This window comes from Macaca fascicularis, chromosome 7, assembly GCF_037993035.2.
Source record: "Macaca fascicularis isolate 582-1 chromosome 7, T2T-MFA8v1.1".
Taxonomy (NCBI): Eukaryota; Metazoa; Chordata; class Mammalia; order Primates; family Cercopithecidae; genus Macaca; species Macaca fascicularis.
The window spans coordinates 41,662,200-41,685,201 of record NC_088381.1 but is presented as its reverse complement, the minus strand read 5'-3'; the positions used below and the strand labels follow the sequence as shown (position 1 = coordinate 41,685,201).

The 23,002-nt window shown below is 52.8% G+C and overlaps 1 protein-coding gene across 1 annotated transcript; it reads right to left on the bottom strand.

Annotated features, from left to right (window-relative positions):
• Positions 1 to 13,061: 13,061 nt before the first annotated feature.
• Positions 13,062 to 16,255, bottom strand: KBTBD13 (kelch repeat and BTB domain containing 13). Its single transcript, XM_005559811.5, has one exon. The coding sequence runs from the start codon at positions 16,183 to 16,185 to the stop codon at positions 14,809 to 14,811; it is 1,377 nt and encodes a 458-aa protein (XP_005559868.2). The 5' UTR covers positions 16,186 to 16,255; the 3' UTR covers positions 13,062 to 14,808.
• Positions 16,256 to 23,002: the final 6,747 nt, after the last annotated feature.

The window sequence follows — 23,002 nt, the reverse complement described above, 5'->3', positions numbered from 1 at the left end:
TTAGGTCTACTGATGTCTAGGTCAAGGCTTCGTTGGGCCTCAGTTTCCCTAGGAAAAGTAGAGAGATTTGACCAGGTCAAAAGTTTCCAGGCCTGGCAGCTATCCATAAGAATCCTTCGGGTGTTTATTCAAGAGTCCCAGGCCCCACCCCCGTATATTCTGATTCAGGAAGCCTAGCTTGGCAGCACCCAGGAATCTGTTTTGTTTTATGTAAGAAGATCTCTGGGGATTCTTTACTACATAACAGGCCTATGGCCAGTGTGTGTGACTTTCAGCCAGTCTGGGTCCCCTTCTGCTCTGACAATTTGTGATCCTATGCCAGTCTTTCCTCATTTGTGGGGTGGGGAGGTTGTGACCAGAGTTGTCTCCAGTCACCCAAAGCCTATCCTTCAGAAGTCCCCAAGGATTGAAGAGACCAGTTGCTGGAGCAGCCCATAACTCAAACAAGCAGAGGCCAGGGGCCAAGACTCCGGCGCCTCTGCCCTCCCCAGCAGGCCCTGCGCGAAGACTTGCAACAATTACCCCAGAATCAAAACATCTCAGCCCCCTCCACCCTGCAAACAGGGCTGGACCTGGAACTGAGGCCTGTTAAAAAAAAAATGAACAACTTCCACGTTTCTCAGGGCTTCAACCCCAGATACCTCATCTGAATGTGTAATGGCACTTCTGCAGGCCTACACACAAGAAGCTTGGAACTAGAACCAGGTCTCCGGAGGCCCAATAGCCCCTCGGTGCTTTCCACTAAGTCTCAATGCCTGCCAACTTGAAATCACAATAAAAATATTCTTTGGCCTTAAAACTTGCCTTGAATAACTTGCAGGCAGCACAAAACTATTAGAGAAAATGGGCAGGATGTTGTGAAGTTGGACATACATCTGTCTGTTGCCAAAAGTAAAACTACACTTGAAAGAGACAGTAGGCCGGGCGCGGTGGCTCACGCCTGTAATCCCAGCACTTTGGGAGGCCAAGGCGGGCGGATCACAAGGTCAGGAGATCGAGACCATCCTGGCTAACACTGTGAAACCCCGTCTCTACTAAAAATGCAAAAAATTAGCTGGGCGAGGCGGCGGGCGCCTGTAGTCCCAGCTACTCGGGAGGCTGAGGCAGGAGAATGGCGTGAACCCGGGAGGCGGAGCTTGCAGTGAACCGAGATCGCGCCACTGCACTCCAGCCTGGGCGACTAAGCGAGACTCTGTCTCAAAAAAAAAAAAAAGAAAGAGACAGTAAAGTTCAATTTCTAAGATGCAATGTTAGGTCCAAAGCTAATGTTCTGATTAAGGTAACCTGGTCTTGGTCCACCACTTTACTAAGTCCCCTTGATTAGAGGCGACCAGTTAACAGGCCCATCCATTATTCCTATCCTTCTCCCACATGCCCCAAATCTGTCCATCCCTAGCAAACTGTTGCTTGATTAAAAATGTGACATCTGGCCAGGTGCGGTGACTCACCCATGTAATCCCAGCACTTTGGGAGGCCGAGGCAGGCAGATCACTTGAGAGCAGGAGTTTGAGACCAGCTTGGCCAACATGACAAAACCCCGTCTCTACTAAAAATACAAAAATTTGCCAGGTGTAGTGGTGCACACCTATAATCCCAGCTACTCGGGAGGCTGAGATGGGAGAATAGCTTGAACCTGGGAGGCGAAGGGTGCAGTGAGCCAAGATCATCCCACCGCACTCCAGCCTGGGCAACAGAGTGAGACCCTGTCTAGAAAAAAAAAAAATATTTGGGAGGCCGAGGCAGGTGAATCACCTGAGGTCAGGAGTTCGAGACAAGCCTGGCCAACATGGTGAAACCCCATCTCTACTAAAAATACAAAACTCAGCTAGGTTTGGTGGCATACACCTGTAGTCCCAGCTACTTGGGAGGCAGAGGCAGGAGAATCGCTTGGAGCCAGGAGGCAGAGGTTGCAGTGAGCCAAGATTGAGCCACTGCACTCCAGCCTGGCAACAGAGCGAGACTCTGTCTCAAAAAAAAAAAAAAAAAAAAAAAAAAAAAAAAAAGTCAGACATTAGAGGCAGGAAGGTTGCTTGAGCCCGTGAGTTTGAGGTTACAGTGAGCTACCACAGTGCCACTGCACTCCATAGTGAGATTCTGTGTCCAAAAAAAAGGAGAGACATCAGTGAGCAAATTGTTCATTTAAAATATTTTTTAGGAGGCACAATAGTGTGGTAGTTAGGGGCACGAACTCTGAAGTCAGATGTGGGCTGAAACTACAGCCTTAGCACTAACCAGCTGTGTGACCTTTTGAACATCACACAGCCTCTCTGCCTCAGTGTCTTATCCATAAAATATAGATACTGAAACTTCCCAATTGTGATGATTGAGCAGGATAGTGTGCAGGAAGATTGTGCCATGGTATCTAGTAGCTACTTATTTATACATATTTACACCCAGCCTCATTCCATCATCATTACCTTTACTATGATCATCCTCCTCATCACTGTTATGGTTAACAAATCTCCAGCATTTATCGTCAAACTCAGAAACCCTGGGAGAACCACTCTCTGCCTCTCAGGTCAGCAGGGTTAAAGAAGGTGCCTGGCTGGAGCAGAGGATTCTGGGAGTGCCACCTGGGAGAAGGACAATCTCTTCAGTTAATACTAAGGATCAGGTGGCTGCCTTGGTGGCTCCTTGAAACAGCAGCAGATGACACACAAGCACAGTCTGGACAAGAGGATCCTTAGAAAGGAGGTCAGGAGGATGGCAGGGTCCAGGTTCCAGGAGCAAACCAAGGCCCGGCCCATGTAAGCAGAATGAAGCTAATTCTGCCCGGTTCTTGCTCTCCCTCCTGTCCGCTTATGCTTCGTCTCCTCTTCTGGGTCCCCACCATGTTCCCCGCAGAGGCCCAGTGGAGCAGGCTGAAGGTGGCCTTTTGACTCTGACAGGAGGCCTATCTCCTAACCCATTCGGCCTGAGATCTCAAGGCCTTTACGTGTTCCCTTCCTGGGGAAATGTGCACAGTGCCCTCTATCTGGTTGACTTTCTGCCTCCTTCTTAGAAGGACCCTCATGATTCCATTGGGCCCACCCATATAATCCAGGACAATCTCCCACCTCAAGATCCTTAATCACAGCCAGGTGTGGTGGCTCATATCTGTAATCCCAGCACTTTGGGAGGCCGAGATGGGTGGATCACTTGAGGTCAGGAGTTCGAGAGCAGCCTGGCCAACATGGTGAAACCCAGTCTCTACTAAAAATACAAAGATTAGCCAGGCATTGTGGCGCATGCCTGTAATCCCAACTACTTGGGAGGCTGAGGCAGGAGAATTGTGGAGGTTGCAGTGAGCTGAGATCGTAGCACTGCACTCAAGCCTGGGCAACAGTGAGACTCCACCTCAAAAAAAAAAAAAAAAATCCTTAATCACACCTGCAAAGTCCAGGTAACAGATTCACAGGTTCTAGGAATGAGGACGTGGATGTCTTTGGGGGGCCATTATTCGGCCTACCACAGAGAGGCACTGCTTAACCCAAAATAATACATGTGTAATGGTGGCATTTCAGGTACTTGTATCAGGGGGTTTCCTTGTATCTTGTATTTGTATTATGCAAGGCTGGGCCCCCAGGCAGGCTCCAGCACACACAGCTGCCGCTGATCCTCTCTCACCTCTGCTCTCTTGCTTCATCTCAAGTCAACCTTCCGCAGCTGATGACATTCTTCTGGCATGGGAGCAGCACCAGCTGAGGGGCTGCCAGCACCTCCTCTCGGCCCTGACCCTTTCATTCTGCGGGGAGGGAACACACTCGCAGGTCACTGTTGGCCTCCAAGGATCAACTGAAGTCAGGAGCCGCTTCCCTCTTCTGGGACCCTCCTGCCCTCTCAGCCCCTTCCTTCCACTCTCCGTCCCCCATGCTGCCCAGGCTGCCTCTAGCTGCCCTGTCCTCCTGTCTTATCTAGAGAGTAAAGAATTCCTTTGTTGACCTCTGCAGGGAACACTCTTTGCCTTCTGAGAACTTAGGGGACGAGGCAATGCTTATTTCAGGATAACGGCTCATAAATGATAGGGTTTTAGGTACAGTGCAAGCTGTTAAAGGGAAGGCGTGACCCTCACAGTTCTCCTCAAATGACCATTCTGTCTCTACGCAGGACTCACCCTGAGAGGAACGTGGGGCTTTAGGAAGCTCAGGGAAGGATCTTTCCTAATGAGGGTTTGGGGAGGCTTCCAGAGTCCTTCTCTCAGTATGGGACCTCCTGGGGGGCTCCTCTGCTCACCCTCAGATCCCAAGGGCCAGGTCTTTAATCCTAGCGATGCTGGGGTCAGAAAAGTGCAGAGACAATCAGGAGTCTCCCAGAAACACACTCTCTGTCACACACACACTTTGACCTCGGGGAGTGAAACTCTTCCACACTATCAGGAGGAAGTTGATGGTATGTGTGTCTTCACACTGGGCACAAAGGTGATCCTGGGCAGGGCAAAAACTGCCCAGCCCTACCCACCTCCTCAGCCCCACATGGGGCCCTCTGAGGAGAGAAGACGCTGCCCTGAGTTCCAGGTGCTACAGCCCAGGTGATGAGCCAAAACTCCCACCAGAGAACCCTTCATTTCCTAATTCTGTCACCCCACAAACCTTTACTGCACACCATGCCAGCTGGTGCTAGGCCTGCTGGGCCCAGAAGTGGGGGAAGGCGGGATGAAGGATGGGAAATGGCCTCTGCCCTGGAGGGAGGGGGTTCCCAGGGCGAGGCTGCCAGGTTTGCGTGGCAGCTGGCGGAGAGGTCAGTGACACAGTGAAGGCAGAGGGACAGGCAGGCTTTGGCCCCACAAGGGCCTCTGGAGCTCGCGCACAGCCAAGTCCCTCTGTGGAGTCAGGTCCTGGCCAGGCATCCTACTGGCTTCACACTCAGCCCAGTGGTGGGGCACCCACCCCTACTCCAGCCTCCTACTCTCCTGGTGGGTGGCCCTCCCTCCTGCCCATTCTACTCCTGAACCTGTCCTTATAAGGCCACCCGCTCAGGAGACGTGCGTTCTGTGTCCTCTGGGCAGCTGCCCACACAACGTCATCTGCTGTTTTACTGCTCGAGATTTTTAACCTATGATTTTATTTTTTTGTCGTTAAGAAAATGTTTCCAGGTTGAGCAGAGACATTAACTGGGTGCCAGATGAGGGCAGAAGGATGAATGCCAGGGTGCTTGGGAGCCAGGGACCCAGGACTGACAGCCCCAGGGCATGACTTAGCCACGTATCCCAAATACCGCAGTAGCTGAACCATTCCAAGAACTCCAGCAGGCCCCGTGCGGGCCATTTCCCCTTAAGTGACACCCACTGAGTTGGGGGAGTTGACCCTCCCCCAGCTGTGGACCATCTTGTGTTGTTAGAGTGCCCTTTGGTCCTCTGTCCGGTCCGACAGCGGGCTGGAGCGCTGGAGTCTTGAGTACACACGTTGTGGGGCAGCCTCAGTGGGACTGTGAGCAGCTCCTGACGCTGTGGACTGTCCATTTCCAGCCAGGTGCGCTGGCCTTCCCAGGGAGTGCTGAGCTACCAAAGTCCTTCCAGTAAGATACTGTTCTCCTGAACTTAGCCAAAGGTTTCCCTGGCTGACAACCAAAGCACCCTGCTGGGTGCAAGAGAACATGAGTAAAGGTAGTGGCAGTCAAGTGGGGCAGAGAGTGTGTCCTGTCTCCTTGCGAACATAGAGGAAGGTGTGTTAAGCTGGATGAGAGAACCTTGGGGTGAAGCTGCCACCAGGAAGGACGCTATCTCCATCAGGGAACTCACCTGGTGGTCCTAACTGCTGCAGGGGCTGGCTGCCTCCTTCGCTCTACTGTGAGGCCCTGGGGGCTGGGGCTGAACCTGGCTTGTCTCTCTGCCTCTGTGCCTGGCACAGCTTCTGGTTAGAGGAGGTGCGCAAAGTTCAAAGAAGAAGAAGAAAAAGAGTAGGGGGAGAGGGCAGCCCGGAGAGTCACCCAAGGAATGGCCCATGCTGAAAGGGAAGTGCCTTCCCAAGGGTTGTCACCGAACTCCAGCTGAAAGACCCACCAAAAGGGATTCAAGGAAGCTCTAGTACTCGGGATGACTACTAGTGAGGTGATTTCCAGGAACCAAGGCAGCCACCGCCGTTCCTCGGCGACCAGACCTCAGAGCCTGGAAGGACTGCAGGGCTGGGACTGAAGAAGGGATCCCAGTAGTTGCTGGGAGGGTCCTGGTGTTGATCTGCACAGGCCCCCCGGTGCCCACGGAGCGGAGTGAGGTTCCAGCTGGTTCACACGCCCCTGTGCTGTGCTCCTTTGGAGACCACATGGTACCTTTTGCATGGCAGTAAGGCAAGCAGAAACAAGCGTGGGCTGCTGTTCTTGAGCAGGCCAGGAGCAGTGGCCACACGCGGCAGTGGAGCAGACTGAGCTCTGAGAAGAGCAGTGGGTGCTGCTGGGCAAAGCTGCCACCACCCTGTCCCTGTGATGAGGAGCTTTGTTTTGTCACACCAACCCCAGGCCTGGTGGGGGCAGGTGGCCCATGAGACCGCTTAGAGGCAGTCCAGAGCTGTTTTGGGGGTTCAAGGTAGGAGATTGAACCTAAGAGAAGTGTCTTTAGCTCCCCAGGAGTGCAGGGACCTGTTACAGGGCTGGGGCCCATGGGTCACAGGGATGCCACCTTCTCAGCATCTGGATCTTCAGTCAGACCCAGGGCTGGGGAGGCCGCCTGCACAGGCCAGGTGAGAGGACTCACACACTCGCCCCTCCACCCAGCACTGTCCTCCCTCCACCAGAGGGGGCACCAGCCTTTGTCCCTAGGGTCATATTCTGGAGAAAATGCCCTAATCAGGAGGGACGATGAGAGATCTTTTCCAGGCCAAAACTCTTTGGGGCTCCCAAGTACACCAAGCAGTCATGAACTGCCTTCTCCATCTGAAGCCAGACTGCCCGCTATTGCCAAGATACTCCGCTGCCCACACCTGAGGGCGGGGAGGTTTCTGCCTCACTGACACTGACAGCCAGGCCCTGCTCTCCACCCTGTCTGTGCTCTCTCATTTACTCTCCCAACATCCCTTTCAGTTTAGGTTCTGCTGTCCTCACTGACAGATGCCCACCTGAGGCTCAGAGAGGGTAAGCAACTGCTTAAGATCACCCAGTCAGGAAGTATTAGAACTGGATTCGAATCCAGGAAGTCTGAGCCACAACTGGAGCCTCCCTGCCACTACACTGGGTCCTTTCACAGTGAGCCTGTACACACGTTCCCCCACCTGACCCCACAGCAAATGTATGCACCAGACACATCTCAATCACAGATACAAACTGGGGCTCAGAAAGGTGATGCAACCAGCCCCACATCACCCAGCAAACAGGTGGCAAGGGTGGGCCTGAAGCAAGGATCCCCAGGGCTCCCTCTATGTACCTTGCAGAACCCCTTGGATAAATCTGGTAATAATCTAGTCCAGCCAGGGTGGTGGAGGCCGGGGCTGCAGGCCTGCCTGGCCCCTCACTTGGGAGGGGGTGACAGAAGCTGTGCACTCTGGAGCTCATGCCATCTGGTTCGGTTTCCATTCCCAGCCACTCCTCAGAGAGCTTCTAAAGGTCAATTTTTTCCCCTCAAAATTCAAGTGACCGCCTCTGCCTGTAAGACATTCCTCTGGTTCCCATAACCGTGTGATCAGGCAGAGGCACTGAGATGGGCATTTTCCAGTATAATGTGCCCCAGCCAAGCCACTTGGTGACACAGCCCAGAGAGCTGAGGGTCAGAGGGGACAGGGCCCATGTCCAGCAGGGTCTTGGCAGGAAAGAGATGGCACACTCAAATCAGGTCACTAGAGGAGGGTTGAGGAAAGAGGCTGTTCACAAAGGGTGGAGGGCCCCTAAGGGATAGTACAAGGCTAGTGAGCTTGGGGCTTCACCACTCCCGCCTGGGCAGGAGGGAAGAGAGCAGCCACCTCAACCTGGAGACAGAGGGCTGTAAGGAAAGGACCACCCGTCAGCGGCGGGGACTTGAGTCAGTGAAGGAAAAAGGTCAGTGCAAGATCACCCCGCAGGGAGGGAGCCAGGAACTAAGTTCCCTGACTCCACACCCCTCCCCACTTCCCACCTTCTGCTGCTGCTCTGTATTGGGAGCCAGTCAAGGGAGCCCAGTGATGTCACCCAAATAGGACCACCTGTCGGGGTGTGGAGCAGGAGAAAGGAGCGGATCTGGAGGGACAAGCTGATCTCAAGGGACAAGGAGCCGTCAGCCCAGGGCTGAATGAGGGGCTTGCTATCTGAATACAAAAAGCAGGTCTTTCAGTCACACTCACTGCCTCAAAAACTTGCTGTGGCTCCCCACTTCCTACAGAATAAAGCCCAAGTTCTCTAGCCTGGCATTCAAGGCTCTTCACACAGACTCCAGCCTACTTCTCTGGCCCCATTACAGGTACTTCACATAATCTGCACAGACACTCTGTAACAGTCTCTCATCATCATCTCCATTTGCCCAACATCACAGAGCTGGCACGTAGAGCTGGAATATGGACCCAGGTCCCCTGGGTGCCATTCTGCTGCATCATGAGCGATAAGCACAGACTGCTGGAACACGGTCCATTCACCAAAACTGCGCCTTCTCCACAGTAAGGGTGTCAATAACGGGTGGAGGGGAAAGTGTGAAGAGGAACCAGGAGAAAGAACTTGGAAGGTGAGGACTGCATATGCTGGTCTAGAAGCTCTTATTTCACCCTCAGGACAACCCTCCTGGAATTATCATCTCTGGTTAGAGTTGAGACACCTTCACTCTTTCATTTCAGCAACTTTAAGGAATTTACCCATGGTCAAACAGAAGTCCCTGTCAGAGCCAGGGTTTGACTGCAAAATCAGCTGGCAGGCAGGCAGCACTGTCCCTCTGCAGAGTGGCACCTACAAAGTCCTCAGTCCCTCGTTTCCACTGCAACCCAGTGTTAGCTCCTTCCCTAAGCACCCGAAATTCCCTTTGCTAATCGGGACTTTGTGGTTAGGCATATTTTTGTAAGACTCCTGTTAGAATGAAAATATGTTACCTGCAAAGGGAAGCAAGTTGGGCCAATGGTTTCTGATTTCCTGTAGAGTTGGCAAAGTGTGTGTGTGTGTGTGTGTGTGTGTGTGTGTGTTTACGCATGAGTGTGTGATTTGAAGGGCCCAGGTGCCCAAATACCATTAGAGATTAACTCCTTTGTCTCTATCTGCTGAATCTGAGTGCTGAATGCGGTGTGTGTATAGAGGAACTTTCCTAGAAAAAATAAGGATGGAAGCCTGGAATCAGGGAGGGCAGCCTGAGGATGGGTCACCATAGGGAAGTTCTTTCATGAATGCCCTGGAAGGCAGCACAGGAAATAACATGTGAGGATGGGAGGAGGATTCCAGAGAAGCAGGCTTTAGGTTGGGTGGTCCACTTGCATTGCTGTGTCTCCAGGAAAGTTGCTTGCCCCTAGCCCGTGACCTCACTTTCCTTCCCTGTGAAGAGAGGGGTGGAACTAGAGGCTTATACCCTGCTCCAAGACCCTGCAGCCCAACAAAAGGCCCATTTTCCCTTTGTTAGTTACTCGGATGCCAGAGAGAAGGGCTCCCTCTTTTCATGCTTCCCCAGTCCAGCTGGGGCAGAATCATGAGAGCTGCAGAGGATGCTGCTGGGACAAGACCTCCTCCAGGGGGTCCTGTATCCCACGTCCATTACTGGCCTGTTGGGGGCAGCCTGTCTTCCAACAACTGTGTCTCCCACCAGCACAGTTAATTTGCTGCCGTTCCTGGGATGTGACAGCAACTTGAAGCAAAGTAATTAGGATGAAAAAGAGGCCCAGCTCCTTGGGGCCAAAGGAAAATAAACAGAGCAGCCCTGTGTGTATTCCGCCGCCAAGAGGAGCCATTCTTCACGGGATGATTAGCATTTCCAATCCCAGCTTCCTCTCTTCCCTTGAAAGAAGAGAAGTGACCCGTGAGCTGCTGCTTTTCTCAGATCCCACTCTTCCCAAGGTGGACTGTGAATCTGACAACTCATCACCTCCACAGAAAAGTCTTCCCTGGCCACCTGCCACAGCCCTGCCAGAAATGATACCCCTGTCCTCTGAAATCTGAAAGCCTTTCTCTGTCTCCCATGGAGTTTCCTTGACTGACTGATCAATTGATCAATTCATTCTCTCAACAAACATCCGTCGAGTACCATTCATTCATTCAACAAATATTTCTTAAGTCCCTACTATATAAATCATCTCTTAAGCTGCCTACTATGTTCTAGTAATTGTTCTGGGTCCTGATGAGACAGCAGTGAACAAAACAGAAAAGCACCTCCACCTTAGTGGAGTCAAATTTTAGTAGCAGGAAGCCAACAGCAAACAAGTGAAAAGATAGCATGGAAGATGATGCTAAATGCTATGGAGAAAAATAAAACAGGAAAAGGGAGAACACACAGAGAAGGGGGAGGTAGATTTTAAATAGGGAGGTTAGGAAAGCCCGCAGGATCGAAGTGACATCTGAGCCAAGACCTGCAGGAAGCAGAGTGGGGCTAAGTGAGGCAGTGTGCAGGCAGACACCGGCCACAGGCCCTGAGCTGGGAGTGTGCCTGGTGTGTCTGAAGAGCGATGAGGCCAGAGAGGAGTGGGAGATGAAGTCAGGGAGGAAACAGGGTGGGAGAATCTGAAAGGACTTTGCCTTTCAGAGAGGGCGCACCATGCTCTGACCAGCGTTTTGTTGAACTAGGATGGCTCTGGCTGCCCTGTGAGCACACTGAAGGGAAGCCAGCAAGGAAGCGGGTCCTGGGTGAAGGACAGGGGTGGGGCAGCTTCTCTGCCTCTGCCGGGCGGGCTATATAAACCAGATAAGATGATTTCAGGCAGAGGAAGGCTTGGGGTGCAGGACATCTGGAGTCAGGGGCAAGGAGAACGTTTGTGGAAGACTGGAGAGAGCTCCAGAGAGTCGGGCTGTAGGGCTGCCACTAGGTTCAGGAAAATGATCCCTGCAGCTTTAAGCTGTGTGAGTGTAGGCCTCTCAGAAAGGACGGACTTCTCAGAGTAAACCTCTGGGCTGGGACCGAGAGATTTCAAACCCAGCCCTCTGAGCTCAGGAACTCCTAAGTGTTTCTGTAATTTGCCCAGCTGCACCTGGTTTGTGCCCCCACACCTGCATGCAGCAGTCAAGCCGAGGTGCTGAGGAATGAGAGGCTGAGAATCCCAAGTCCTGAGTTCAGGTCCCTCCTCTTCCACGTGACTGCCTGTGTGACTCTGGGTGAGCCATTCTGGCTTTCTGCTGGTTTCCTCACCAGCACCCCAGGCACAGTCACCATTCCTGCTGAGGGCAGTGGGCAGTTGACATGCTGACTGTGGGTGGAGCAAAGCCTTACTTGTGAGAACCCTTAGGCAGAGAAGGTTACAAAAACTGGTTTACAAAAGCTCCCCACACTTCCTGAGATGAGGGAGTATCGGTGAACGTGCAAATATCCCCCAGGGCCTAAACCAGTCATTACCCGGGCTGAACGGGGCTACTGGTCTTCCAGGTCTATCCTAAGGGAAGAGAACTAGTTAACTTTCCTATGGAAGAGGGAGGAGAAAGGGCTGAGTCCAAGGGAACAAACGAACCCCCAAAAGAGGTGGGAATACACAGAGAAAGGCAAAAGGGAGGGAGCGTTAAGGAGACCGTTGGAAACACCGTGTCCATCTCAGGATGTCGGCCAAGCAGTCATGCAGCACATAAGACAAGCCTATGGCCCTGGGTTCACAGCCAGGTTCTGCCACTTCCTAACAAGCCTCTTCTAATCACACGACCCTTGAGCTTTTTCCCCTCCATTAAGCTGCTGGAGTAGGGGTGTTGCCAAACTATCTACCATTTAAAATTCTTAAAAGCTCAAGCAAGTCAACTGTGGGAAAGCTCTCTGTGAACAGTGTTGTTATTATGCACAAAAGGCATCTCAGAAAGGGCGGCCCTGGATGAAGGAACAACCAAATGCCAGGAGCCAGCAGGCCGGGGCCGAACAGCCTCAAGTGCAGACAACGCTGTGGGACAAGAGAGACTATGAGCTGATGGATCACGATGTGGCAAGTCTCAGGTGTTCAGCACTGGTCAGGAGGCACGAGCAAGGAGGAAAATGCTCTGTACTGTTAGGAAAAGTTATCTGTAACTTGGAAGTAAGGCAAAAGGAGGATTCTTTCCTTTCAGTGTCACTTTGGGACAGGGTTGAACAGACAAGAGTTATTTAATTTTCAAGGGGAATGTACCTTTGCCTTACAATTTACTATAGATTAGAGCCCAGACTTTGTGAAGTCACATGCTAACTTGTAGGCATATGCACAAATATGTACATGCATGTATGCAAAGGATTTTTGTTCAGTAGAGAACCAAAAAAATCATGCTTTTGTCCTGTAAGGCATATACCAGTTTTGTCTCTAACTTAGCAAACTTATTTTAGTATGTCTCTTCCAACTAAATACACAAATCTGTCTCTCAAACGCTCTTTCAATCAGCTTTGCCATTCTTTTTGGTTCGCTTATAGGTGAGTTAAATAAATCTTTGATGTGTGATAAAAATTACACTTTGAGGCCAGGTACAGAGGCTCATGCCTGTAATCCCAGAACTTTCGGAGGCGAAGCAGGAGGATTGCTTGAGCCCAGGAGTTCAAGGCAGCCTGGGCAACACAGTGAGACTCCACCTCTACAAAAAATGTTATAAATATTAGCTAGGTGTGGTGGTGTGCACCTGTAGTCCCAGTTACTCGGGAGGCTAAGGTAGGGAGGATCACCTGAGCCCAGGAGGTCAAGGCTGCAGTAAGCCATGATTTTACCACTGTACTCCAGCCTCAGGGACAAAGCAAGACCCTGTCTCAAAAAAAAAGGAAGGAAGGAAGGAAGGAAGGAAGGAAGGAGGGAGGGAGGGAGGGAGGGAGGGAGGGAGGGAGGGAGGGAGGGAGGGAGGGAGGGAGGGAAGGAAGGAAGGAAGGAAGGAAGGAAGGAAGGAAGGAAGGAAGGAAGGAAGGAAGGAATGAATGAATTACACTTTGATAGAAGTACAAGTGAGGAACTCTTGTTGCTATGCTGTGTGGCTTTGGGCCAGTGGGTCAGTTTTTGCCACAAGAAGAGGGTACCCAACTCCCAGGCCCAAGGTAGGTCTGGAGGGGGAAGACAGATGTGAAAGTACCTTGCACATCATTCACAAGAAGAAAAAGTCAGGGTTTATTGTTGAGACTTATCAGACTAGGCTACTCCAGGGCTGGAATGTCCCAGGCTTCTGAGGGCGGCATTCTCCAGGCTTGGGACATAGGCCAAGAGAAGAGGCAGCTAGGGGCAGCCCTGGAGCAAGCCTCCATGCCCCAGAGGTGCCATGCCGACACTGCATTCTCCACTTCTGATGAGGCCAAGATTCCCCATGGGCCTTAGGTCCTGGGGGATGGAGACCAATCAGGACCACCCAGAGAAGTCTTCCCAAGGCCATGGAGAGGCTGGAGAGGGCTGGGACAGGCATCTGCCCAAAAGCCGAAGCTGGGGATTTTGATGAAGGAACGAGAGTCCTCATCCAACAACAGAGGTCAGCACTAGGTTGCTAACTGGTGGCCTCTGTAGCCTGGGTTCTTTCAAGGCATCATCATTTTAATCATGGACAGGGAAGTCCCCCAGCTCACTGAACATGATCTCTGCCCTTACAATCCGCACACGTGGTTGTGCACACCACAATGATGTTACAGCCAGGGGTCCAATGAGAAATGCAGGCAGCCCAGGTCAGGAAAACGAAGAGCTGGGTCAGCCAATGCTGCACATAGGATGGTAGAGCACTGACAGGGAGAGAGAAGGAGACAAGGCATTCCGGTGAGGGGAATCGCGAAGGCCAGAATAGGACAGAAGAGAACAAACCTGTAGAATGTGGAGGAGGGGCTACAACTGAGGAAGATGAGGCAGGATTTGGCTCACACCTGAAGTCACGTGGGTTAACAGTCCACTGCCCCTGTGGTGATGGCAAAAACAGGGTGGGCAAGGGCTTATACCTGGGTGCTCCCCTAAGGGTCCCAAAAGGGAACGTGAAAAATTCTCTCACCCCCACAGGTCTTACTCCAGGCTCAGCTCAGTCACTATCTGCTACAAGTTGGCCCAGTCTCACCACCTCTCCAGATGCCCCAACTACTGCTGCTCTGCCGGTATGGTTGGACTTGCAGAGACCTTCCAGATCTGCTCCAGCCTTCCCCAACCCTGCTTCTCTTCTGAGCTCTCAGCCTCTACGGTCTGAGCCTCCTCTTTCAGCAGCTAATGGTATCCTGCTCACCTCCTCCATAGAGTTTGCACACTCTCCTCTTTTCTGGAGTTATATATTTTTCCTCTTCCTATTTTCCCTTTGCCCTGATTTCTTCAGCACTTTATTATACTGTAGGTGGTTTTAAATTTTTTTTGCATGTTGCCTTCAACTCTATGGATCAAGACAAGTGTGTGTAAACCTTTTTGTTGTCCTATAACTGTTAAGATTTTTTTCTGGGTTATCCTCTAAGCTTCCTGGATCCCTGTGTGGCAACTACAGCTCTCATTAGGCATAACATTGTATTGGGCATACAGTAGGTGCCTAATTCTTGCCTACTACAGGCAGTTTGATTAACATCATTTAAGTCACTCCCAGCCATGTTCAATCACTAGCCCATTACATACAAGCCTGGATTATTCAAATCCCAACTCCCCCTACGCTTTTCACTGACACTGTGACCCACCAGCTCTCAGCAGAGCCCAAGTGATTTGATGGCATCATCGCTGCTCCCTGAGCTGCTTGAACATGTCCACACCACCAGAAGGCACCAGACCTGGGTGTCTCAGTAGAAGGAGGGAAGTTACCAGCTACTTCTAAGGCCGGCTTCACACACTCAGCCATAACTCAGGGAGGAGTCGCGGCGTCTCCTCCCTCCTAAAGCCGGCCCAGAGGTCACAGTTCTGGCGTTGTCGAAGCCACAGGCCCAGGGGCGCCAGCAGGCAGCCTTAGGAGAAAGGTCTGCAAGGAGCCGGGCCGTGGGAAGCCGGCTTTCTCCCTGAGCAGCCGCCAGGTGCCGCCCTCGATGGCGTAGAGCAGCGTGAACATACGGTTGACCGTATAGACGGTGTCGCCGCGCACCACGGCCGTGAAGAGCGCTCCCTTGCTGTTGACGAACTGGCCGGGCAGCGCCGTCCACTGGCCCGTGGCCAGGTTGAGACAGTCGATGGCGCAGTGCAGGAAGTCGTCGGAAGGTCCGTTGCGCACCACGTAGAGGCTGTCGCGGTGGGCCACCATGCAGTGGCCATAGCTCTGCGGACGCCGCAGGTCGGCCACCGGCAGCCACGCGTCGGTCCGCGCCGCGTACTCCACGACGGCGGTGGTGTCGGCCGGCCGCCACAGGCACACGAAGAGGCGGCCACAAGCCTGGGCGCAGGGCACGCCGGCGGCCGGCTGCGGCAGGTCGGCCACAAAGCTCCAACAGCCCGCGGCCGGGTCGTAGCGCTCCACGGAGCTGACGGGCGTCCTCTGGAGCTCGCCGCCGATGGCGTAGAGGCGGCCGTCGAAGCCGGCCAGCGCTGTGTCATAGCGCGGCTGGTGCGGGCTGGGGAACTGGCGCCACGTGCCGCCGTCAGGGTCGTAGCAGAAGCCCAGCTCTACCACCTCCTTGCTGGCGCCGCGCACGCCGCCCACGATGTAAAGCTTGTTGTCCAGCGTGGCCACCCCGGCCAGCAACGTGCTGGCCTCCAGGGGCAGCGCGGCCAACGTGCGCCACGCGTCCTCTTCCTCGTCCAGGTAGCACAGCGTGCGCGACGCATCCTCCAGGAAACCGGGCGCGGGTGTGTGCGTGCTCACGGCCACGTAGCTACTGGGCCGCAGGGCCGCCACGTAGGAGCGGGCCTCGGGCAGCGCCAGCTCAGCTGCCAGCTCGCACTCGCCGTCGCGGATGAAGAGCGCTGCACTGTGGAACACGTCGCGCAGGCCGAAGGCGGCAGCCGCGTCGCACAGCAATGCGCAGTTGTCCGACGTGAGGTTGTGCTCGAGAAAGCGCGCTAGCGCCGGCGCCTGCAGGAAGGCGGCGCACTCCACGGCCTGCAGCAGCTCGTCCTCCGCTGCCAGCGCCGGCCGCTCGCCGCGCAGCACCTGCAGCGTGACGCGGAAACCGCCCGCGCTCAGAACGCCCAGGCGCACCTCTGCCGCGCGCGCCTCCCGCATGCCGGAGCGGAAGAGGCCGCGGAAGAAGCCGCAGTGCTCAACGAGCAGGGCGCGGTCGGCTTGGAAGAGCTGGCCGCCCACCCATACCTGCACAGGGGTTTCCGGGCCCCGTGGCATGGCGAGCCGGCGGGGCGGAGGCCGCCACTGGGGCCTTGGGTTCGCCCACCACAGACTGTGGGGCTCCCTCGGAGCAAAAGCTTCCCTGGGGGCTATAAATATCTCTCCCTGGCTAAAGATAGTACGGCTCATGTGATGTGGTGGCCCGCAGGCTGTATGGCTGCGGGCCCGGAGGGCATCTGGAGACCTGTGTGGTCATTCATTTCCTTAGAAGAAATGGTAATAATAGTGACCATATGCCGTGCACCTGCAGCATGCCGGCGCACTGAGGGCTGCTAGGGAGATACCCATTTCACCTGCATCTTTCCAGCTGTGTGCCCTCGTGCGAGTGTCCTAACTGTTCCTCACGTTACAAATGGGGCCAGTAGGCCAGAAACGGTGGCTCACGCCTGTAATCCTAGCACTTGGGGAGGCCTTGAAGGGTGGATCACCTGAGGTCAGGAGTTCGAGACCAGCCTGGCCAACATGGGGAAACCCCGTCTCTATTAAAAATACGAAAAAAAAAAAATTAGCCGGGCGTGGTGACACGTGCCTGTAATACCAGCTACTTGGGCTGAGGCACGAGAATAGCTTGAACTCGGGCGGCTGAAGTTGCAGTGAGCTGAGCTTGTGTTATTGCACTCCAGCCTGGGCAACAGAGTGAGGCTCTGCCTCAAAAAAAAAATTAAAAAATTAAATGGGGCCAATAATAACACCTATTTCACAGTCTTGGGACAACATCTGAAATATCCCGGTTGAGGGTGAGAGAGTTTAGGTAGCTTGTCCGGGGTCATTCAGCTAGGAAGTTGCTGAGACGGAATGAATACCCATCTCACCGCTTAAGCTCAGAGGAGTGGGACAGGCAAGTTGGAGAACAAGGCATAAATGGAGCAAATACGTTGGGCCAGACTGGGGTCCAGGACCAGGGTTTTAATTTGGCTTGGGCTTCTGACCCTGACTCTGAGCCAGTCCAATCTCTTTTTGAGTCTCAATTTTCTTCTCTGAAAAATGGAAAAGGTAGCAACCCTGCTTTGCAGATGAGCATCCCATAAAGCCCCTGAGTTAGGATGGGAATGGGAATTCCACACTTGCTGCGACGCTCCAGATCCTGGGAAAAGGAGTTGGGGCTGCCTAGGGGATCATAGGCCTGTGGATGGGAAGAAGGGCTTCCTAAAATAATAGCTAACACTTTAATTGCATTATGTGTCAGGCACTATTGTAAGCACTTTATATTAACTCCTTGCAACAATCCTAGGAGTAGATACTATTATTTCTCCCCCCATGGATATTATCCATTTATTGCTTATAGCAACACTATGAATTAGAAATTAATGGCCTTATTTCATATATGAAGAGACTGAAGTGCTGAGAGGTTTAGTCACATAGCCAGAGAGTGGCACACCTAGGCCTGGAATGCAGCCAGCCTGATTCTTTTTTTTTTTTTTTTTTTTTTTTGAGACGGAGTCTTGCTCTGTCACCCAGGCTGGAGTGCAGTGGCCGGATCTCAGCTCACTGCAAGCTCCGCCTCCCGGGTTTACGCCGTTCTCCTGCCTCAGCCTCCCGAGTAGCTGGGACTACAGGCGCCCGCCACCTCGCCCGGCTAGTTTTTTTGTATTTTGTAGTAGAGACAGGGTTTCACCGTGTTAGCCGGGATCGTCTCTCGATCTCCTGGCCTCGTGATCCGGCCGTCTCGGCCTCCCAAAGTGCTGGGATTACAGGCTTGAGCCACCGCACCCGGCCCAGCCAGCCTGATTCTAAAGCAGGGGTCCCCAACCCTGGGGCCACGGACCTTAGGAACCAGGCTGTGCAGCTGGAGGTGAGAAGTGAAGCATCATCTGTATTTACAGCTGCTCCCCATCCTCTTTACTGCCTGAGCACTGCCTCCTGTCAGATCAGTGGCAGCAGCATTCGATTCTCATTGGAGGGTGAATCCTATTGTGAACTGCATGTGGGAGGGATCTAGGTTGCCTGCTCCATATGAGAATCTAATGCCTGATGATCTGTCACTGTCTCCCATCACCTCCAGATGGGACTGTTTAGTTGCAGGAGAACAAGCTCAGAGCACCCATTGATTCTACATTATGGCAAGTTGTGTAAGTATTTCATTATATAATAATAATAGAAATAAAGTGCACAATAAATGTTATATGCTTGAATCATTCTGAAACCATCTCCCCTCCGCCATCTGTGGAAAAACTATCTTTTATGAAACCAATCCCTGGCGCCAAAAAGGTTGGGGACCGCTAGAGGGTATGGCTATACCACTGTATTTTTGTTGGTGGTGGGTTTTTTTGTTTGGTTCGTTGGTTTGGGGTTTTTTTTTTTTAGATGGAGTCTCACTCTGTCACCCAGGCTCGTGTGATCTGCCTCTTGCGTTCAAACGATTCTCCTGCCTCAGCCTCCAGAGTAGATGGGATTACAGGCATGCACTACCGCGCCTGGTTAATTTTTGTATTTTTAGTAGAGACAGGGTTTCACCTTGTTGGCCAAGCTGGTCTTGAACTCTTGACCTCAAGTGATCCACTTACCTCGGCCTCCCAAAGTGCTGGGCCATACCACTGTGCTGTGGTGCCTCTCTGTGCTACAAATGCTGGGCAGTTGCCTTGTGTCAGGAGGGCATAGTTGGAAGGCACCTCAGGCTCATATGGTTCAATCCTTTCACTTACAGTGGAGGGAGGTGTGCTCAGGGTCTTGTAGCTTGAGGCAGACAGCCCCAGGCCTCCTGCTGCCCACTCCATGGCACTTTTCCCACTACACAGAACTTTTCTGAGTGACCAGCTAAAACTATGGGTCCCAAAATGGAGCTTGGGATGGAATGGAGCTTAATAATTATCTCCTCCTGCTACCTTATTCTAAGGTGAGGAAACTGAGGCCCAGACATATGTAAAATGGTATCTGCCATTCAGATGTGCAGCTGTCCCATCCTTACCTGCAGGCCTTCTTAGGGAGGATAAGGGGCTTGCAATGATCAAGTAGAAGGTGGGAAGAGGCAGGGGAACTTCTCTCCCCCCCTTAGGATATATATGCATAGATCCTCACGTATGAATCTGCAGAACCAACACGAATGTGCCTCCCCTGCTAGGGAACTCTCATCCAGTTCACTCCATCAAAGCAGTGATGGGATGTGGGGACCACTTGTGTGAGCCTGGGAAGCCAGAGGCCTGGAGGAGGCAGCCAGAAATATCTCTGACTCTCTACCCCAGGGACCAGACAGGAAGAGGAGGAGGAGATGGGAGGATGGGTGGGCAGGAGTCCCCACGAATACTATCCCAGGCCCTCTGCCAGCTTCTCTCTTTCCCCGAGGCCAGATACTGGCTGAATGGCCTGGGATGTCCAGGCAGCAGGCATGACAGTCCCAATCTTGGGGACCAGTGGGCTCTCAGTGCTGGGTCTTGACAGTGTCCTTGCTGGTGGCCTTAGTGGTAGGGAAAGGGTGTCTGACTGTTCCCGTTTCACAGATGAGGAAAGAAAGGCTTAGGAATGAGCTGGGCTTTTCCTTGGTTGTGAATGGGGATGTAGGCCTGAATCAAACCGTGCCCACTGACCCCAGCTGCCACTCCTCACCTGCACTAGCCTTGCCCCAGGGCAGGGAAACAGTTGCCTTCTGCTGGGGACAGGACTGGAGAAGGGCTGACTCCCAGGGGGCTGGGGCTGCTGCATAGTCCTGGGACCACAGTTCCCTCCCAAATGGCCTGTTCCAGACACCTAGTAACTGGCAGACACAACCAGATGGAACCATTGCCTGGCCCTCTCCTGAGAGCAGGAGGAGGAGGGAACGCAAACCCCTCCTGGCTGAAGTTTGCTCTTGGCTTGATGTTTTCCAAGTCTAGCCCTGCCTTGAGTGGGCTGGGGCTCGGGCACACACCCAGTTTCCACCTCCAGCAGCCAGGCAGTGGGGAGAGGGTCATCCAAGGTGGGGGGTCATGTTTTCCTGAGGCTGGGCTGAGGATCAGCCCTTTGGTCCCGCCCCCAAGGCCCCAGTGGGGTGTTGCCTGCAGCTGGGGAGAGTTTCCTCCTCCTGGACACTGAGTGTCCCTCTGGGATTTGGAGAGGACAAGGAACTATCCCGGCTGTGGGCAGCCCACAGAGTTCCCAGGCCCTGCTCGACCCCACACCAACCTCCCTCTCCACTCTGCATCCCCCACACTGTGTGAGGTTGGGGATGGGGGCAAAGAAAGGAGAAAGGAACCTGCCTCAGACTCTGAGCCTTTCTAGAGCGCAGACCCAGTGTTGTTCATCCCTGTATTCACAGTGATTGGCACACAGTAGGCGTCTGTTAAGTAGATTCTCTGGGGCGCTAACCTGTGGAAGTCTCCGGTCTGATAGAAAAGATATAACCCTTACCCTGGGAGACACCCCCACTCTCTGAAGTCTGATGGGAATGCCCTGGCCCTTGCCACTCATGCACATAGGTGTTTCCGCACAGATTAGTGAGTGGCTTGTACTGCCTGGACCTGGAGGAGGAAGAGCACTGGACTGGGAGTCAGGATTCCTGCCTGGGCTCTGATGCCGGTGCCACCACTGACTTACAAAAGCTACCCAAACTCTTCAGGCTACAGTGCTTCATCTGTAAAGTAGAATTTGAATCTGCCATCTAAGGTTCTGTTCAGCTTTGACATCTGAATTTATCATTCAACAACCACAAAAGTGGTTGTCATGTTGTGCCTCCAGAAGAGGCAACCACATCACAAAAGGAGACCAAAAGCTTAGCTTTACATGAAAGGGCTCCTGGGGGTTGGGTGGCAAGGGTAGGTCCTGCCATCAGAAAAACCTCACAGGCCCTACGTGTCTAGACCTATATTTGCTCCAGTCGTTCACTAAAGAGATATCTATTGAGCACCTGCTGTATGCCCACTGCTGGGCTTGGTGCCACATCCTATAGACTTTGAGTGCCCGGGGGCCTCCTATGAGACCCTTGATGGGGGTTGGTGGTAGAGGGTAAGGAGGGTAAGGGTTACTTGCCCTAGCAGAATAACCTCTCTCTTGATCTGAAGTGTACAAATTTCTGGTCACTAAATGGTTGTGACTTCTTTGTAGGTGGATGAGAAATGTGTGCTATTTATATCCAGAGGAGTAGACGGAACTAACCTCTACTTTCTTGGGACATGGGCCAAGCTCTGGATAGGACACATGTTATCTAATATACTTCTTGATATTGTCCCTGCTTTATTGTATTTTGAGACAAGGTCTCACTCTCTCACCCAGGCAGGAGTGCGGTGGCACAAATACAGCTTACTGCAGCCTCCGCCTCCTGGGCTAAAGCTATCTTCCCACTTTGGCCTCTGATGTAGCTGGGACTATGGGTGCACGCCAACATGCCCAGCTAATTTTTTATAAGTTTTTGTAGAGACAGGGTTTCACCATGTTGCCCAGGCTTGTCCCTATTTTAAAGATGAGGAACTGAGGCCCGGAAGGGCAAAGTAGCTTATTCCAGGGTCTGACAGTAGCAGCCCCTAGCTGAGGAAACTGGGGATGGAGAAAGGGATGGGTCACAGCCATGAGGTGGGCACTGTTTTCCTCCTAAGCCTCAGAGGAGGGGCAGACTTTGAGCAATGAGCTGTAACAGCTGAGGGCCCCAGTAACCAGCTGGCCACCAGCCTAAATAATCTCTGAACTGGAAGAGAAATAAGGGTCATCTTACTGCATCATGCAAGTCACAAAGGAGTCTCCTCTACGACACTTCCTTGCAGTGGTCACCCCCTTGGTTGCTGCCAGTGTCAGGGGAGAGGGGTTCAGTTCCACCAGAGACACTCCCTTCTAACTATGGACAGTCAGATGGTTACAGAGTTCACCCTCAGACTGAGCTAGAATCTTGCAGCTCCCATCTCCTGGTTGGTCAAGTTTTAAAGATGAGGAAACTGAGACCGGATAGAGGCCAAGTAACATCCCAGCATCACACAAGCTGGGAAGTAGCAGAGCTTAGGTTTACATGCAGTTGGGCCCGTGCAGGACCACAGCTAGCCCTGTCTCCAGCAGTCTTCCATTGAGATTGATTCTATCCCCACAGGCCCCATCTGGAACCAGTCTGTCTTCACAGGATGGGGCCAGCCCAGGGATGTGACTGGAACTTGGATCCCACTTTCTCAACTCCTACAACTCAAAGGAAAACCCTTGCCATTAGCTGTGTGACTAATTCTGGCCTGATAGTGTAACCTAAACAAATTCCACCCGATACCTTAATAACACAGCTGGTTTACCATGATTTCCCCAAAACACAACTAGGCTGAGTCAATATTCATGTCCTGGCCAGGAAAATAATTGTTCTTCATTGAAGAGTCGTTATTACCGTCCAGCTCTGACCCTGGGCCCTGCCTGCACACCTGGTTTTCCATGGTTCTTCTGTGGGTGGGTGGGTAGATGAGTTAACCATCTGGGGGAAGGGGAAGGAGAAGGGCTGCCGTGAGAGGTCTCTGAGGCCCCTGTGCCTTTCCCCACTCTAACCTGGTGTGTACTCCAGAAGAGATGCCTCACAGGGTTCTAGAATGTATGCAGGCCTGGAGCCCAGGGCTGATTCTGTCACTCTCTATTTTGCCTCATTTTCCCCTTCCTTTAGTGTTTATAGATGGGGACACCAAAGCCCAAAGAAGCAAGGTGACTTGCCCAAGATCACTCTAGGGAAGGAGCTAGCACTAGATCCTAAGTGTACAGGTTCGTGGTGTGGGCCATTTGCCCTGTCTTTGGTATGACCAGATTTAACGTGAGTCCCAGGGGGAATGACCAGGTGACCCATGCCAGGCTCACCACCAATCCCAGAATTGCTGTAGGCAAGAGGCGGTGCCAGGGGTTAGAACAAACACCCCATTTACACAACAGGCCACAAACACATGCAACTCATTAG